Below are 19,384 nucleotides of genomic sequence, written 5' to 3'. Positions count from 1 at the left end.
TTTGTATTGATTTTTGTGTAAATTTTATATGGGAATTAGTCTAAATGGACTAGTTTTCTTCCTCGGAGGGAATTAAGGAGACACTATGGCACTGATTTTGAGCTCTGTGGATGTACCGCCCAGCGATCAACCTAACATATGCACACAATTGAGCTGACATCTGCCGTCTCATTAACTAAGAGAAATCCCTAACCTTTGCTTGCTTAGGGCTTCACAGCATAGGACCTCCGCCTCTTGCAAGGAAACTTTGGCAGTAATTGTTCTAAGAACAAGGGAAACAGCTGTGTTTTGTTGTTTCTTTTCTGTTCTCTACTAATTGGGGGTTAATGCTTAAGCTGAAAGATATATCACTTGAACAGGAAGCGTTTGCATGAGCAGTTAACTTGATGGGATTTAATTGTGTTCATTTCTAGTCTCCCCAGTCTGCAAATTAACAGTGCTCTTGGCCTTTCTGGTGCCTCTCTCTAGCCTTCATTACTGTCCTCCTCTCTCCGCTTTCTTGCACGTCACTGTTGTGCTTCCTCCTCTTTGCCTTGATCGTTGAAGGTAGTGGCAGCTGGATTCGTGGCAGGGGTTGAGTCATCTCTGGTTCCTTCTAGCTTAGGGAGTCTGTTTTGGTGGCTCAGAGAAGGATCTGTTGCCAATCAGCCGATGCCAGGTCTTTGGTGCTGGGGATGGTTACTAGGCAGGAGAAACACCAGTCAGAGAATCCTGGACTTTCAGAACTGTGCATCAGGTGTCCCAGCAATCTAGTTGGCAGGACTGTCGGGTGGAAAGTGGGCTCATGGGGTTCGCCCCTTTCTGTGGGCTTTGCACATGATCTTGAAAAGGAGCTGGGCACATTCCTCAGCCCCGGGCTCAAAACTCCCTGAGCCTAATACAAACACATCCCATCCTCCCATCCCACCACATACCGCCATATATCTCTCAAACTCCCTGAGCCCAGTACAAACACCACCTGGAAAATCTCCGATAAGGAGACAGCCGTTCAAGGTTACTGAAAGCACGGGAGCCAAAAGAATTTCTTTGTTCCCCTGCAACTTTCGGGCTATAAAAAGCAAACGTTCGCATTGTTCGGGGCCCTCTTGCCCTCTTGTATACTGTGGAATGGAGGGACCAAGTTCGAACTTGTAGTGAAGATCCTTGCCGCTTGGCTTTGACACTGGTCTCTGGTGGTCTTCTTTGGGGAACAAACGGTCTGGGCATAACATCTGGGGGCTCGTCCGGGATTCCCCAAGCCCACCAGACCCCTCGTCAACGGATCTGCTAGGATCGATCTACTGATAGGTGAGCTGGCTCGTCTCCGTTTGTCTGTCTGTGTCTGTGTGTCTGTTCTAAATCTGAATCTGTGACTCGCGAGGTCTGAAACTGGAGCTGGCACAGTCCTGGCGGACGCGCTGTAGGATGGCCAGCGGAGACCGGTGGGAGACGTCCCCTGGCTCTCTTCTGATTTAAATTGCTATCTGAGCTGCCAGAGCGCGTTCGCGATCCAGGCAGCAGCTGACTCTGACCCCAACTGCCGGGACACTGGTCTCTGGTGTTCTTCTTTGGGGAACAAACGGTCTGGGCATAACAATCTCAGTGGACCCTGCCTGTCTGCATGGCATTCTCATTTCCTGGTAAGCTGTGTTTTGTTTTGTTTTGTTTTAAATTTCTTCTCTACGTGAGGACCCTTGCCTTTTGTTATTAGCTCTGACCCATATCTGTTTTTTGTGACAGTAGTTACTGTCTTTTCACATTCTGTAGGGGACCTGTCACAGTATGTAACATTGAACAAAATAGACAGTCCCAAGGTGCCCATCAAGATACAAACATTTTCTGTTCACAATTTCTGCTGAAATTCATTCACCTCTTTTCATGATTTTTGGATAAGATTTATAATAGGACTTATTTCTTAAATAATTAGAACATTTTCTTATAGTGGTTGGTATGCTTACGTGGTAACTGTGGTAAGAAAATGGCTTTCTGGTAGTAAATGACTCCTTTTCATTTATCCACTCAGCACTCAACAAACATTTCAGTCCTGTTTTCCTGGTTCTGGGTTCGATGCTAAGGAGACAAACAATACATCGTGTACATGCAGTGCTCATGTAGTGTCTGGTGGGTTTACCAGCGCACGTATATATATCAGCTCTTTTTTTCCTTTCTGAGATGGAGTCTTGCTCTGTTGCCCAGGCTGGAGTGCAGTGGTGCGATCTTGGCTCACTGCAGCCTCTGCCTCCTAGGTTCAAGCAGTTCTCCTGTCTCAGGCTCCCAAGTAGCTGGGATTACAGGCACGTGTCACCATGCCCAGGTAATTTTTTTTGGTTGTTTTTTTAGATGGAGTCTCCCATTGTCAGCCAGGCTGGAGTGCAATGACGTGATCTCGGCTCACTGCAACCTCTGCCTCCTGGGTTCAAGCGATTCTCCTGTCTCAGCCTCCCAAGTAGCTGGGATTACAGGTGCCCACTACCATGCCTGCCTAATTTTTTTTTATTTTAGTAGAGACGGGGTTTCACCATATTGCCCAGGCTGGTCTTGAAGTCCTGAACTCAGGCAGTCCACCCGCCTCAGCCTCCCAAAGTACTAGGATTATAGGCATGAGCCACTGTGCCCGGCCTTTTTTGTATTTTTAATAGAGGCGGAGTTTCACTATGTTGGCCAGGCTGGTCTCAAACTCCTGACCTCAAGTGATCTGCCCACCTCAACTTCCCAAAGTGCTAGGATTACAGGCGTGAGCCACCTTGCCCGGCCATATCACCTCTTCTTAAGTACCTTTTATTCCTTGACTTTTAGTATAACTGACTATAGCTCTCCTGCTTACCAGCCATATTATGCCAGGCAAGTTATCTAACCTCTCTGTGACCCAGTTGCCTTATCTATAACATAAGGAAAATTACTGAATCTACTTTAAAGAATTGTCAGGAGGATTAAATGAGGAAAACACTTAGAATAGTGCCTGCCACTGGGTAAGCACTCAGTAAATGTTAACTGTCATCATCATGTTATTGTTACAGGAGTTGCAGTATTCTGGAAAAATCACTCAAACTCATTTAAATATATGTATGTATGTATGTATGTATGTATATGTGTGTGTGTATGTGTGTATATATATATTATTATTGTTATTATTATTTTTTTGAGATGGAGTCTCGCTCTGTCGCCAAGGCTGGAATGCAGTGGCGCGATCTCAGCTCACTGCAGGCTCCGCCTCCTGGGTTCACGCCATTCTCCTGCTTCAGCCTCCCAAGTAGCTGGGACTACAGGTGCCCGCCACCACACCTGGCTAATTTTTTGTATTTTTAGTAGAGATGGGGTTTCACCATGTTAGCCAGGATGGTCTCGATCTCCTGACCTCGTGATCCGCCCGCCTTAGCCTCCCAAAGTGCTGGGATTACAGGCGTGAGCCACCGTGCCCAGCCTAAATATAATTTAATTTTAAGAAAGGAGTTTACTAATCCAGCTCTCAAAACCATACCATTGACAGGGCACGGTGGCTTACGCCTATATTCCCAGCACTTTGGGAGGCTGAGGTGGGCAGAGGTCCAGAGGTTGAGACCAGCCTGGCCAACGTGGTAAAACCCCATCCCTAATGACAATTTTAAAAAACTCGCTGGGCCTGTTGGTGGGCGCCTGTAGTCCCAGCTACTTGGGAGGCTGAGGTGGGAGGACTGCTTGAACCTGGGAGGTGGAGGTTGCAGTGAGTCAAGATCACACCACTGCACTCCAGCCTGGGCGAAAGAACAAGACTTCATCTCAGACAGACAAACAAAACCCTGTCATCAGAGTCATAGTTTGTGAGTAACAGCCTCCACCTTAACATACGCTTGCTTTCTCAATATCAAAATGTTTTTGAGGCCGGGCACAGTGGTTCGTGCCTATAACCCCAGCACTTTCAGAGACCGAGGTGGATGGATCACTTGAGGTCGGGAGTTCGAGACCAGCCTGGCCAACATGGCAAAACTCCATCTCTACTTTATGCAAAAATTAGCCGGTGTGGTGGCAGCTGCCCATCATCCCAGCTACTCCAGAGACTGAGGCAGGAGGATTGCTTGAACCTGGGAGGAAGAGGTTGCAGTGAGCCGAGATCGCACCATTGCACTCCAGCCTGGGCGATGAGAGCAGAACTCTGTCTCAAAAAAAAAAAAAAAAAAAATGTTTCTGAACAATATAAAGCCCTATAGACTGATTACAGAAGAAGGGTAGCATTTGTTACAGATGTAGTCTATACATGTTGTTTTCCTTATAAATAAAAGACATGATTTGACTTTAGAAAAGTCATTACTCAAACGTGATTTAACATCTGTGATGGCCGAGGAACTGTGCTCTATACTAGGAATTTGCATTGAACAAAAGCTCTTATGGAGCTAAATGGTCTGTTGGGAAGGACAGATGCTAAACAGTAGTAACAATAAAACGAGATGTGTTCTGTCTTTGGGAAGGTACAGTGTCACCACGTCAGTTGTATGGGGCTTTATCTCCTATCTCTTCACTCAGTGTGGGAATATTTAGAGCTGCCCACAGGCCTTCACTTGCTGGTGTATAGTTTCCGGGGCCGTATACCAGGTAGTTTTGCTCCTGTTTCATGCTCAGTGTGGTTCTATGAGGGAGCCTGATCTGGATGCTCGCAGGCCAGGCTTTCCTTAGACCTCACATCAACTTGAAGGTAATTTGAGTCTGCCATCTGCTCTCTGCAAACTTTAACTTACAAAAAGCAGACCTGTCTTTACTAACCCAGAGGACATTTGCCATATGGCAGGTTAGGCAAGAGATGGTGGCTCTGGTTAAGGAGATTTGAAAAGGATTTTCTGATCAGAAGGAAACTAAGCAACCCCTTTTGGCCAAAAATAATTGACCTTGGTAATGGTTACCAGGGAAGGCATTTGGATTCAATTAGAATGCGTCATGAAGCATGGAGAGCTTCAGGGCTATCCTGTTTAAAATGTCTAAGCCAAATAAAATTTGGAAGTGGAGTTTGTTCAAATCCTCAAGGAAATTACCATTTGAATTTTTAGAAAGCCTTGAATATTACAGTGGAATCATTAGGCCAGGATCTAAGAAAAGTGGCTGGGTCTTTCAGATATCTGGCTGAAGACACTAAAGATTATAATAAAAATTGGACATAAATGGATATTTATGTTTTTGATGCCGAACTTCTGGCAGGCCACCATCATATGAATTGTTAAGTTATTATGACATTAGGATGTTTGAGAATGGCTGGCGACTATTTCTCTAGATAGCATGTATCTCTCTAGGTTTATGGTTTCAAACATGAAGTGTATTGAAATATATTTAGGTCACTCGTATAGCTACTGAAAGATACTTCTGATTTATAACATATACAACTTGGGTTTTTAGGCATTCTCATTTTATATGGAAAATGCTTTGAAGTTTAAACTTTTTAACCTTTTTTTTTCTCCTTAGGAAAATAAAGCAACCAACACAGACCATTTAACCACGGTACTCTACCTCCAGCTTGCTATTTTTTCAAGTCTGCAGAACTTGGAGAAAACAATTTTCTGCCTACAGAAACTGATTTCTTTGCATCCTTTTAATCCTTGGAACTGGGGCAGATTGGCCGAGGCTTACCTGAGTCTGGGGCCAGCTCTTTCAGCAGCACTTGCGTCATCTCAGAAACAGCAGAGTTTCACCTCAAGTGACAAAACTATCAAATCCTCCTTTCCACACGCAGGAAAAGACTGTCTTTTGAGTTTTCCTGAAACCTTGCCTGAGAGCTCTTTATTTCCTGTGGAAGCAAATAGCAGCAATAGCCAGAAAAATGAGAAAGCTATTACAAATATCCAAAACTGTATGGCAGAAAAGAGAGAAACAGTGTTGACAGAGACTCAGCTGAAAGCATGTGCCTCTTTTATACGAACCAGGTAAGCTGAGAGTCGCTTAAGCAACACTTGGCAATGAGCTCAGAGTAAAGGCTTTATTTTCTAATTTTAAGCTTCAAAAAGTTCTAGGCTAGACGTTTGGTATATATTTTTGAATTTTTCCTATGGTTGTGTTGAACGTTTGTCATTCCAATACGTAATACTTGGAAACAAAACTACATTTGTTTAAGAATAAAACCTATGGTGGCTGGGTGTGGTAGCACATGCCTGTAATCCCAGCATTTTGGGAGGCTGAGGCAGGTGGATCATTTGAGCTCAGGAATTTGAGACCAGCCTGAGCAACATGGTAAAATCCCATTTCTACAAAAAAAATTTTTTTTAAAAGTTAACTATGCGGGCTAGGCGCAGTGGCTCACGACTGTAATCCCAGCACTTTGGGAGGGCGAGGTGGGCAGATCACAAGGTCAGGAGATCGAGACCAGCCTGGCCAACATGGTGAAACCCTGTCTCTACTAAAATACAAAAAATTAGCTGGGTGTGGTGGCGCGGGCCTGTAATCCCAGCTACTCAGGAGGCTGAGGCAGGGGAATCGCTGAACCCGCGAGGCGGAGGTTGCAGTGAACTGAGATTGCACCACTGCGTTCCAACCTGGCGAAAGGGCAAGACTCTGTCTCAAAAAAAAAAAAAAAAAAAAAAGTAACCAGGCATGGTGGTGCATGCCTGTAGTCCCAGTTACTCGGGAGGCTGAGATGGAAAGATTGCTTGAGCCTGGGAGGCCAAGGCTGCAGTGAGCTGAGATCACACCACAGCACTCCAGCCTGGGCAACAGAGTGAGACTCTGTCTCAGAAACAAAAAGCAATATAACCTGTGTCATTGCCCAAGATGGAATGTTTGTTAAGATTAGAAAACATTAAAAATTAGGAAAATAAAAATGTATAAAACACTGAAAAAGGGAGAGGAGATATTTTAAAGAAGGAATTTTCTGTTTATATGTTCCACAGAAATCTAAAGAAGAAAATCAGCTCTTGTGTTTGCATTGCTGATAATGGGAGTAGATGATGCTTAATTCATTCTCTAGAGAATTCCCATGGTTTGTATCTAGGGATACCAAGTACTTTTCATCCTTAAAGTATAAGAGTTTGAGGGAAGGGTGGGGAGAATACACTTGACCAGTTCTATAAATGATGAGAGAAGAAGCAGATTCTCTCATGTTTCAAATGGTACCAAAGAATGTACAGATTTTTCAACTCAGGAGGATTCAAGAAGTATTAATAGGCTTACTGAGAAGTGGTATCTATTTGGCAAATTTTATTTTATTATTATTTTTTTGAGATGGAGTTTTGCTCTTATTGCCCAGGCTGGAGTGCAGTGGCGCGATCTCAGCTCACTGCAACCTCTGTCTCCAGGTTCAAGCAGCTCTCCTGCCTCAGCCTCCTGAGTAGCTGGAATTACAGCTGTGTACCACTACACCTGGCTAATTTTTGTATTTTTAGTAGAGACGGGGTTTCACTGTGTTGGCCAGGCTGGTCTCGAACTCCTGACCTCAGGTGATCCACCTGCCTCGGCTTCCCAAAGTGCTGGGATTACATGTGTGAGCCACCGCGCCTGGCCAAAACCTGTGATTTAGAGAGCTCTGGTGACTGTGATGCTGGATTAGAAGGAGGAGCTAAGGACTAGAGGTTGTGGACTAATTAGTGGAAGATGATGAGGGCCTGACCTAGGCTGGTGCAGTGGTAATAAAAAAAAGAAATGGATATCACTGCATGATAGACAGGACGTGGTGACCAGCGGAGTGCGTGGGAAGGATGAGGGTGGGAGAATGGAAGAGTCTCTGCAGTCTCTCGTGGACGCACAGGTGGATGGTGGTGCCTTTCGCTGAGATAGGACACCTGGGAAGATGAGCAGAGCCGAACTGGGGTGGAAGGCAATGATTTTAGGCTTGAAGTACCGAGACTCAGGTGCCTGGAGGATATCCAGAGGGCGGAAAGCAAGTTACATCAAAGGGATCACAAAGGTGAATGCTTCCCGAGGCCGGGTAGGTGATGTCAGCAGGTCAGACTGAAGCAGGCAGATGATCGTTTGACCTGTGAGTCAGGTCAGGCTCCTTTCTGAAACGCCCCGGTGGCTTCCCATTGCACTTACATCAGTTCCACGTTTCTTGCCACGGCCTGCAAGGTCTGATTTGAATTGGCCCTGCCTGTTTTTCCCCACCTCATTTCCTACACATTTTTCTCTCTGACTGTGTTCCAGCCACAGTGATCTTAATGATTTTCAAGCACGTCAAGTTTTTTCCTGTGTCAGAGCCCCCTTCTCCCTGGCCAAGCCCTCGCCCCCAGATGTTCTCCCACTGGTTCCTCGTCAGGTAGCTCGTAGCTTGCCTGGTATCTCAGGAAAGCCTTCCTGCCTACACTGCCGCATCTGAAGAGGACACTGTGTCCACCCTGTCTTGGGTTTTTTGCCTAGCACTTGTCACTACCTGAAATGCTTATGTGCTGTCTCCCTCCTTCCATTCCATGAGGCCTCAAATGTGTTTTGCTCATCAGTATCTCTCAATGCCTAGCATAGTGTCGGGCACGTTCCGCAGTATGGAGAGCCGAGTGCTTCTGGGCATTGCAGTAGGTACCAGTGAGAAAATGGGGAAGATCTGCATATTATTTATTTAAAAAAAACAAAAAAAACCCCAGAAGGAACCAAATGAGGAAGACAGGAGGAAGTTAAATGAGAGAGGAGACCAGCTATGATCATGACGGGGAAGTCAGTGGTAAGGTATCGCAGAGTGGTTGTCAGAGGGTCATCAAAGATTTGGCCCTGCTTGGGGTAATTGAAGTGTGCTAGTGAATCTAATTAGTCCTTGCGGTCAAGTTGCTGTGGGGTCAGCGAGATGGAAGGGTCACAGAACACTGACTTCAAAGGAGCAAATCCAGAGGGCCTGTGTGAGAGGAGTCTGATTGGGAGGCTTGTTCCTTTCACTCCAAATTACTCATCCTTTCAATCCCTTGACTTCCACAGGAGGCTCTTTTGAGGCCGGAAGCTCTTTTCACGTGTTGCCCTCTAAAGATTTCTTTGAGCAGTTTTAGTCTTTATCTTTTAGAAAAGATGAATCTCCAATGTAAAGTTGGGCAATTGATTCCGAGTCGGAAGCTTTAGGGATTGAAATGATAGTTCTAGTGAGGGTGGGTACCTGCTTTTTAACCTGGTGGGGCTCGCAGCCAACTCAATACCTGGGCTCTCTGAACGTTTCCTCACGGCTTTCCTTTATCTGGAAGTGCTGGGACTTTTCGCCACGCATTGGGACTTTTCGGTTTTTCAGGCTTCTGCTTCAGTTTACCCAACCTCAGCAAACATCGTTTGCTTTGGAGAGGAACTTAAGGACTCAGCAGGAAATTGAAGATAAAATGAAAGGGTTCAGCTTCAAAGAAGACACTTTGCTGTTGATAGCTGAGGTGAGTGTATCCCTCGGGTTTATGTGAAACGAGGCATCATAGATATTTTCCCTGGTTCTGATAGCATTTTTTAAAAAGCAGGGTGAAATCTCATCTACTGAAGGACTTGTCTCCCTCCTTTGTGTGCCTTTTGATCACTCAGCAATCACCAAGGCGGCCTCTTGATCGGCATTCCCCTGCAGCGTGTGGGACGGCAGGGGCTGTGTTTCATGCACTTGTCAGCGCTTGTTAGCACCTGCCTGTCTGAACATCATCAATGCCCAATAATTGTTTCAGTGCTGAATAAACGAATGAATGAATGCTTACATTTGTGCAGCAGTTCTATTTTTTTTCCTCCATTCATCATAACAGCTTGTGAAGATGAGTAGAGCTAGAATTGAGGCTCAGAGAGCTTGTGACTTTCCTTCTGGTCAGATTTTCAGTGGCAGAGCAGGTCTGGAGCTTGTGTTTGCCAGCTGTAAGTCCATTTTATCTCTGCTCCACCCTGTTACTACTTTGATGGTTGCATAGAAATTCAAAGGTCAGTTTTTTTAAACTAACATTTAAACCTTCCTTGGCTTTTTTTTTTTTGAGTCAGAGTCTTGCTCTGTCACCCAGGCTGGAATGCAGTGGCACGATCTCAGCTCACTGCAACCTGTACCTCTTGGGTTCAAGTGATTCTCATGTCTCAGCCTCCCAAGTAGCTGGGGTCACAGGTGTACACCACCATGCCCTGCTAATTTTTGTATTTTTAGTAGAGACAGGGTTCACCATGTTGGCCAGTCCGTCTTGAACTCCTGGCCTCAAGCAGTCTACCCACCTCAGCCTCCCAAAGTGCTGGGATTACAGGCCTGGGCCACCATGCCACATCTCTTCCTTTTACTTCTGAGAGGCTATGCTAGTCTGTTTTTCTCCTGTGTTTCTTAACGTTCCTCTGCCTCTTGGGACTCAGCTGGTTTCTTCTGTAGCTTAAGTAATGGCATACTAAGGATTCCCTTGGCCTCTCTGTTTTCTACTTTTCTCTCACAGAAATCATCACCACATCCCTAGGTTCCATTGTCACCTCTGGGTTGATTCCTCTCCAGTCTTTATCTCCAGTCTCATCTCTGGGACATGTGTCTCACGTCAGATTAATTGCCTATAGGTGGTTAACTTGGGATAATTATTGATTACTCTTCTGTCACTTCAAGTGCAAAATGTCTAAAATGGAACTACTCATCAAAACACTTCCTGTAATCCCATCACTTTGGGAGGCCAAGGTGGGTGGATCACTTGGTCAACATGGTGAAACCCCATCTCTACTAAAAATACAAAAAACTAGCCAGGCGTGGTGGCAGGCACCTGTAATCCCAGCTACTCAGGAGGCTGAGGTGGAAGAATCGCTTGAACCCGGGAGGTGGAGGTTGCAGTGAACTGAGATTGTGCCACTGCACTACAGCCTGGGCAACAGAAGGAGACTCCGCCTCAAAAAACAAAACACAAGAAAAACACTTCTGGTCAGTCTTTTACTTCCCCCAAGTTCTACATCCTCCAGGAAGCTTTTCTGGAATACTCTGTTCTGTTGTAATTTCTCCTTCCTCTGAGCTCAGATAGTGATTACTTGAATAGATAGCTCTTTGGGCCCTAAAAAGACATGAGAATGTGTCTTATGTTTTCATCTAGGTGTTAGGTTCCTTATAAGTAATAGTATGTTTTGAGCATCTTTGTATTCTTCACCATGCTCGATAAATCTGTTGGTTGGGTGGAAGAGTAGTTTCCTATGTGGACAATGCATGTGATATACCAGTGGAGCTTTTTAAAAAGATAGAAAATGTCTGGGCCCTCGTTAGGATTGTAATTAGGATTATAATGTACATTTTGTTTTGTGCTTGTTTTTATTTTTTTAAAGATAAGGTCTCATTCTGTCACTCAGGCTGGGCTGCAGTGCATAATCTTAGCTCACTGCAGCCTGAAATTCCTGGGCTCAAGTGGTCCTATCACCTCAGCCTCCCAAGTTCATAGGATTACAGGCACCCACCACCATGTCCAGCTAGTTTTAAAATTTTTTGTAGAGTCAGGGTCTCACTATGTTGCCCAGTCTGGTCCCAAACTCCTGGCCTCAAATGATCATTCCACCTTGGCCTCCCTAAGTGCTAGAATTACAGGTGTGAGCCACCATGCGGGCTTTATTTTGTGCTTTTAATTTTAGTTGACTTGTGATAACATAACCCCATATCCTTAAATATTCTTTGATCATATGCTTTTTTTTTTTTCCTGTTTATAATTCTTGTATTTGAATTAGGATCCAAACAAAGTCTAAATATTGTATGTGGTGCTTTTGTCTCATGTGTGTTTTTTATTCTATAACAACTGCTCTTCTCCCTCTTTTTTACTCTGATAAAATACGTAACTTAAATTTGACATCTTAATCATTTTTGAATGTACAATTCAATGGAATGAAGTACATATACAGTGTTGTGCCACTTTGACCACTATTTCCAAAAATTTTCATCACCCCAAACAAACTCTACCCATTAAGCAATAACTCCCTATTCCCTTCTCTCTCTACCTGCTAGAACCTCTAATCTACTATTTTGCTCTATGAATTTATCTATTCTAGATATTTCAAATAAGTGGAATCATACCATATGTGTCCTTTTGTATCTGCTTTATTTCACTTAGCATAATGTTTTCAAGGTTTATCCATATTATAGCATTTATCAAAACTTCATACCTTCTTATGGCTAAATAATATTCATATGTATGTACATATCTCATTTTATTTATCCACTCATCTGTTGATGGATACTTGAGTTGTTTCTACCTTTTGGATATTGTGAATAATGCTGCTGTGAACATTAGCATATAAGTATGTTTGAGTCTCTGTTTTTTGTTTGTTTGTTTTGTTTGAGACGGAGTCTTGCTCTGTCACCCAGGCAGGAGTGCAGTGGCACTATCTCGGCTCACTGCAGCCTCTGCTTCCCAGGTTCAAGCAATTCTCCTATCTCAACCTTCCAAGTAGCTGGGGCTACAGGTGTGTGCCACCATGCCCAGCTAACTTTTATATTTTTAGTAGAGACAGGCTTTCACCATATTGGCCAGGCTGGTCTCGAACTCCTGATCTCAAGTGGTCTGCCTGCCTCGGCCTCCCAAAGTGCTGGGATTACAGGCGTGAGCCACTGCACCCAGCTAAGTCTCTGTTTTTAATTATTTTGGGTATATACCTAGGAAGGTAATTACTGGGTCATATATTAGCTTTAACTTTTTTAGGAACTGCCAAACTGTACATTTTATTTTCTATTTTGTGATATTTACCTAACATTGTGACGTGGGTATGACCCTATATCCTAAATATTATATTTGAGTACACAATTTTTAATGACTGGATAGTAGTCAGTTTTTGGACAAACTATAATTTACTTAGTTCCCTGTGTTGAACATTTAACAAATACTCAGTACCTAGTTTAATAAATCCTTGCAAGAAAATTAATGTGTGCATTTGTACCTTTTGGAACAGATTATTAGAAATAGAATCACTGGATTTAAATATATGAGTATTTTAAAGACGTAAAGCACATTTCCAAATTGTCATTTCCAAAAAGCACCTTTCCAAATTCTCATTTAGAAAGGTTAGTTCAATTTATGTATCCTCCAGCAATATGTGAAAGCACTGTTTTTTCTACGCTGATCTTGACTATTAGATTGGCCCATGTGAAATCAATCATTTGGCCTCTTAAATCATCTATTTTGCATAATTTAACTTAATATTACTTTAAAAATTGGTAGCTTGGTAGGTTAAAATGTAATATTTTTAGCATTAATGTTTATTTATTTACTATTAAGTTGAACAATTCTTTCATATGTTTATCGACCATTTGTATCATGTCAAATGCCTAGTCTTGCTTTTGCTTCATTATTCTTTCTGTTTTTCGTAGCAATTTTAAGAGTTATCTCTATATTACACTTAAGTATCTTTCTATATGTTACTATATTTTCTGAAGTTTATGATTCTTTTTTGGCATATGGAAGTTTAAAATGTTTATGTGGCTGACTGTTTTGGCAGATTTTTGGACACCTGTAAATATTGTACCTGCCCATCCCTCTTTGGGAAATAGTGTGTTTGGGCTTACTGTTATTCATTTATCTTTTTTTATTTTTAAGAAAGGCATTTTTGGTGTTTTATCCCAGATTTTAAAATACTACATTTCATTGAACCTAGAAAATCATCAGTTGTAAGACATATCATTTGATGTGTCACTAAAAGAAAAATAAGATGTCAGCCGGGCGCGGTGGCTCACACCTGTAATCCCAACACTTTGGGAGGCCGAAGCCGGTGGATCACGAGGTCAGGAGATCAAGACCATCTTGGCTAACACAGTGAAATCCCGTCTCTACTAAAAATACAAAAATTAACCAGGCCTGGTGGCGCATGCCTGTAATCCCAGCTACTCGGGAGGCTGAGGCAGAACAGCTTGAACCCAGGAGGCAGAGGTTGCAGTGAGCCAAGATCGCGCCACTGCACTCCAGCCTGGGCGACAGAGCGAGACTGTCTCAAAAAAAAAAAAAAAAGAAAAAGAAGATGCCATTTACAGTATCACATAAAGCCTCACTCTAGTGGTTATCAAATACATTTTTTTTGTTTTGTTTTGGAGGTGGGGTCTCACTCTATCTCCCAGGCTGAAGTACAGTGGCATGTACTCCAGCCTGGAGCGACAGAGCGAGACTCTGACTCACAAAAAATGATAATAATAATTTTTTTTTTTGTAGGGACGGGGATCTTGCTCTGTTGCCCTGGCCGCCCTCTCTAACTCCTGGCCTTTAGCGACCATCCTGCCCTCGGCCTTCCAAAGTGTTGGGGTACAGGTGTGAACCACCACACCTGGCTCAGCTACATCTTGATTTTAGAGATGTTAAAATACAAAAACAAAAAGGTATCTTAGAACTGGTGACATACCAGGCTTTAGTAAATACTGACTGTTGCCTAGTGAAACTTGGCTCTCATTGGCAATTTCCTCAAACAATATGTAACCTTTGAAGATTTAAACCCAGTCCTCAAAACCATTCTTTGAGCTTGCTTCTTAATTCATTATAGTTTGAGTTTTCATGAACACATTCCATATCCGAGTTTGCAGGAACCTTGGAGATTATCTAATGCAAATCTATGTGGAACTTAAATTCCCTCCACAACATCCCTGCTCCATGGCTACCTACGTAAGCTTTCATGCCAGATAGTATGAAATGTTTTGGAACTTAATTTTAGTTCATTGTCATTACCCAAGGTCAGACTGCTTACTTAGTGGGATCAGGTACAAACTTTCTACAACCTAACTTTGTGATGTCTTCTCAAAGAAACTAACCCAGAATCTTGGGACATGACCCTGTGTTCATCTGGGCCTGATTCTGACCAGTAGGGGGCAGTATTGTACCTTCATTGGTAACGGGCTCCTTAAATCCCTAAGATTGCTTTGGTTATAGAGAGATTAGAGTCCTTTTGGGTCAGGAAAAGGTGGGCCCAGCTACATGGCACAGTTGCATTCTCACCAACAGAATATGCTCTTTGAAACAAAGAGGGTAACTCAGTACTCCTGGTAAGCCAAATAATACTGCTGCCACAGCAGTACCGAAGTGATTCTTTCACTTGGGGAGAATGAGAGTAGAAATATGGGATATTTTACTTGTCCTTGGATAACTACTTCTGAGATCAGATGAGATCGGGCACGTTCAGGGTGGTATAGCGGTAGACGGATAACTGCTTCCGAGCAAGCATCTTTTCAATGGGTTGGGAATGTCCCCTGGCTGCTATTTTCTGCCTTTGAGTGAAAGCCTTTACAGTTGATAACTAGCATTCCATGTCTGCTGCCTCTTATTGGAACAGTTTTCTTTTTCTCCCCCCTCCTGTTACAGGTTATGGGAGAAGATATCCCAGAAAAAATAAAAGATGAAGTTCACGCAGAGGTGAAGTGTGTTGGCTCCGTAGCCCTGACTGCCTTGGTGACTGCATCCTCAGAAGAATTTGAAGACAAGTGGTTCAGAAAGATCAAAGACCATTTCTGTCCATTTGAAAATCAGTTCCATACAGAGATACAAATCTTAGCTTAGTGGGTTATAAAAAACAAAACCACAAACATCTTGTACTGTATTAGTTGTCCTTGTTTACTTCAGACAGGATCCATTGCTAATCATGGAGTATAAATGATTATGTTTTATAAAACTGGCTTCTGTCTCAAATAATTTCTACTGCATTCAGTTTATGTTTTGTTTTCTTTTTGGATTTTTCCTATCCCATTATAAGTACTGTATCTTAGGCCTACTACCCCTTTAGAAGGTAATCTGTTGGGGAAGTGTATCAAGGAGGCTTTTAGATTTGTGGTCTTTTAAAAACAGTTACTATATTATAGCCAGCACCATAAGAATCCACGTTGTTTAGGTAAATTCATTGGGAATGACCAAGAATGTTGAGATGTGAAACTAAGCTATTTCTAAGAAGGGTGTACCAAGCGCTGTGGAGGGTTGGAGATCTTACCCTGTGAAGCGTCTGAGATCTTACCCTACTTGTAAGCTAACAGGTTAGCCTCTCCCACTTTTCATGGATGCTGGCAGAAAGGAGACTCCTGGGTCAGAGACAAAGGATTTTATGACCCATGGCCCAGCAGGCAGTATAAACTTCAGTGTGTTTGCATCAGTTTCTCTTGCCTCCAAGTCCCAAGGGCACATAATGGGCACAGAAGGAATGCCTACGTTCACATACAATGAATGTGCATTACCATGTCTTGTGATGCACACATGACTGGTTGCCTTCAGGAGAGGAGTGCTGAGTTTGGGAAACTCTAATCTTTGATAATGGGCAGTGAGCATGCTTGCCCTTTGCTCCAGAGGTAGACGCTGTCTCCTTTTTAAGGCTGTTCGCCCTGCAAACATCTTGGAGAAGATAGACTGGAACAATGAGCACTGAGTGCCTCTTTCACACGTCGCACAGAAACACGAGAGCTGTGGAGCTTTGTCTGCTAGGTTGATCATCCTGTCCTTTTTCAGCCACATGAATTTTAATCACAGCCTGTAACATCATCTTAAATACAAAGGGCCATTACCTTACTCAGTGAATTAGCTGGGATGGAAGAGCTCCCTGATGAGGAATTTAATAATCAATCAAAAACTTCAGCAAATGTTGTCCTGCACAGCTTTTTCTTTTGTTTTGTTTTTGAGACAGAGTCTTGCTCTTGCCCAGGCTGGAGTGCAGTGCCGTGATCTCGGCTCACTGCAATCTCTGCCTCCCGGGTTCAAGCGATCCTCCTGCCTCAGCCTCCCAAGTAGCTGGGATTAGAGGCACGCACCAACATGCCCGGCTCATTTTTGTCTTTTTGTCCTGCACAGCTTTTATTTGGTCTTTCTCAGCAGAGGAAGAGAATTCCAGCCGTGGGCTAAAAGGTGTAGTCATCAGGGTTTCCCTTCCACACTCCTCCCTCTCGCTCGCCCTTTCTAGTACCCTCCTCAAAACAGGCAAGGAACTGCTCTTACATTTTGAACAACTCTTTTTCTTTTTTTTTTTTTTCCTTTTGAGATGTAGTCTCACTCTGTTGCCCAGGCTGGAGTGCAGTGGCGCAATCTCGGCTCACTGCTGCAGCCTCTGCCTCCCAGATTCAAGCAATTCTCCAGCCTCGGCCTCCTGAGTAGCTGGGATTACAGGCGTGCACCACCATGCCTGGCTAATTTATGTATTTTTAGTAGAGATGGGGTTTCACCATGTTGGCCAGGCTGGTCTCGAACTCCTGACCTCATGATCCGCCTGCCTTGGTTTTCCAAAGTGCTGGGATTACAGGCGTGAGCCACTGCGTCCGGCCAAACAATTCTTTTAGTGACTTCAATAGCATGACCAGCAATTGCACGTTTAGTCTTTAATCTCTAATGTGAAGCCAAAGACTTTGTATAATTAGTAGACATTTCAATTTTAGGAATTAAAAATTGTGCACATCCTTCCACAGCACCTCATTGCTGTCCCTCTATGCATTTGGTCTTTACCTATCACGTACTGAGCTATGATGTGTCAAGCGTTGTGTGGTTGCTGGGGAGACACTGGTTATCATGGAGTTTGTGGTCTAGTTGTGGATTGCCCTCGGGATGGGGCATAAACTCTAGCATGGCTTGCCAAGCCCTTCATGGTGTAGCTCTGGCTACCTACAGCCCCATCCTTCACTGCTCCTCGCCTTTAAATGGACTGTGACCTTCACCTCAACCCCTCCCCCCACCATCCAATGGCTAATTCACATTCATTTTTCAGGTCTGGTTTACCTGCGGCTTCCTGGAAGTCTTCCTGACCTGCCATTGGTGGGAGGTTTCCCACTTCTGTGCTCCCTTACTGCTCATTCACTCCTATACTGACCCTTATTCCTGTGTTTTCTATTCCATGTTTGCCTGATGGGTTGCCACGATAGACTAAATTTTGTAAAAGTCAGGGACTATGACTGTTTTGTTTATATTTGTATCCCCAAGGCACAATAATCTGGCATCTCACTAAATATTTGTTGGAAGAATTGCTGAATGAATTGGCCAGCATCTTAATTTGTGCAAAAGGTTAATACCCTGCAGATGTGATACTGTGCTGAGGCAGTCCTAGCACCCTGCCTGTTTCTGTCTGTAGCTAAACCTCTTCCTTCTGTCCATCTGACCTCCCTAGAAAGGCCCCATTTTTTCCCCTAACCCCTCTAGGCTTCCGGTCTCTATCCTAGCCCACTTGCCAACCTGGCCCGTGCTTTGAGCGTTTCATCTTCTGGCTCTCCTCCCAGACCTGCTGTCTGCGCCATCCTGAATGCCGAAGTGGTCTTCACAGATCCTGCTCACACCTCACTTCCGCCCCGCCTCGCCTTCCTGGCAGCAATGTGTTGACGCTGTTGATGCAAGTGAGAACTTGGCCTCCTGAACTCTGATGCCTCTGCTGTAATAAAGGGTGAGAAAGGACACCCAGGAATACTGGGCATCTCTGGGTGTCATCACACAAAGTCATCACGATCATTTCCAGCACAGATGGTGAAGGTAATTGAGCAATGATTACACTAAAGAAAAACCTTCAGGCCTGCCAATTCCGACATCACTACCCGCGACAGTGAGTGAGTCACTTAGAAGGTGAGCAAATGTGTGCCACAGATGTGACTGTACTCCAGGTGCATGGGGTGGGACCTAAGGGAAATGTCTTGCCTCTTCCACTCTCAAAAGGCCTGTCTTCAACATTTGCTCCTCAAGAGGAATCTATGCTGGGAGTCTGAGCTGAGCTGATAAGAGTCTTCCTTTTTTTTTGAGATGGAGTCTTGCTCTGTCACCCAGGCTGGAGTGTAATGGCATGATCTTGGCTCCCTACAACCTGCCCCTCCCGGGTTCAAGCGATTCTCGTGCCTCAACCTCCCAAGTAGCTGGGATTACAGGCTTGCACCACCCCACCCAGCTAATTTTTGTGTTTGTAGTAGAGATGGAGTTTTACCATGTTGGCCAGGCTGGTCTTGAACTCCTGGACTCAGGTGATCTGCCCGCCCCAGTCTCCCAAAGTGTTGGGATTACAGGTGTGAGCCACTGCGCCCAGCCATCTTTTGTCCTTTATATTCTCACACCCCTACCATCTTCACACTGGAGCCAGAGGGATCTTAGAAAGGTCATTCTCACAGTCCTGGCTGGGCACAGAGGCTCATGCCTGTAATCCCAGCACTTTGGGAGGCCGAGGCGGGTGGATCACGAGGTCAGGAGTTCAAGACCAGCTAGCCAAGATGGTGAAACCCCGTCTCTACTAAAAACACAAAAATTAGCTGGGCGTGGTGGCGGGTGCCTGTGATCCCAGTTACTTGGGAGGCTGAGGCAGATAATTGCTTGAACCTGAGAGGCGGAGGTGGCAGTGAGCCAAGATCGCGCCACTGCACTCCAGCCTGAGCGACAGAGTGAGACTCCATCTCATAAAAACAAACAGCACATCATTCTCATAGTCCTTCATGAGGCCTGCGAGGCCCCACATGGCCTGGTCCTGACCCACTCCAGCCCAGCTCGCTCTGCTCCCCTTGGTACTGTACTCACCCTGGTTTCCTCTCTTGTTCTTGGACTCCTCAAGCTTACCCTTGCTCAAGCCTTTGCCCATCCAGTCACCTCCACTTTGAACATTCTCCCCTGCAATCCCCCAGCCCAGCCTT

General features: G+C 44.4%; 1 protein-coding gene across 1 annotated transcript in view; it reads left to right on the top strand.

The window, feature by feature from the left end:
* Positions 1–15,432, top strand: part of C8H8orf76 (chromosome 8 C8orf76 homolog) — a 56,775-nt gene extending 41,343 nt beyond the window's left edge. The window contains exons 6-8 of the mRNA XM_005564023.4: positions 5,404–5,861; positions 9,131–9,263; positions 15,126–15,432. Of these exons, the coding sequence (XP_005564080.2) occupies positions 5,404–5,861; positions 9,131–9,263; positions 15,126–15,320 (786 nt within the window). The 3' untranslated portion in view covers positions 15,321–15,432. The remainder of the gene's footprint in view (positions 1–5,403; positions 5,862–9,130; positions 9,264–15,125) is intronic.
* The last annotated feature ends 3,952 nt before the right edge of the window (positions 15,433–19,384 follow it).

The sequence above is a fragment of the Macaca fascicularis genome, chromosome 8 (assembly GCF_037993035.2).
Source record: "Macaca fascicularis isolate 582-1 chromosome 8, T2T-MFA8v1.1".
NCBI lineage: Eukaryota > Metazoa > Chordata > Mammalia > Primates > Cercopithecidae > Macaca > Macaca fascicularis.
The sequence above is the reverse complement of the archived record's forward strand: the minus strand, read 5'-3'. Positions and strand labels throughout refer to the sequence as shown.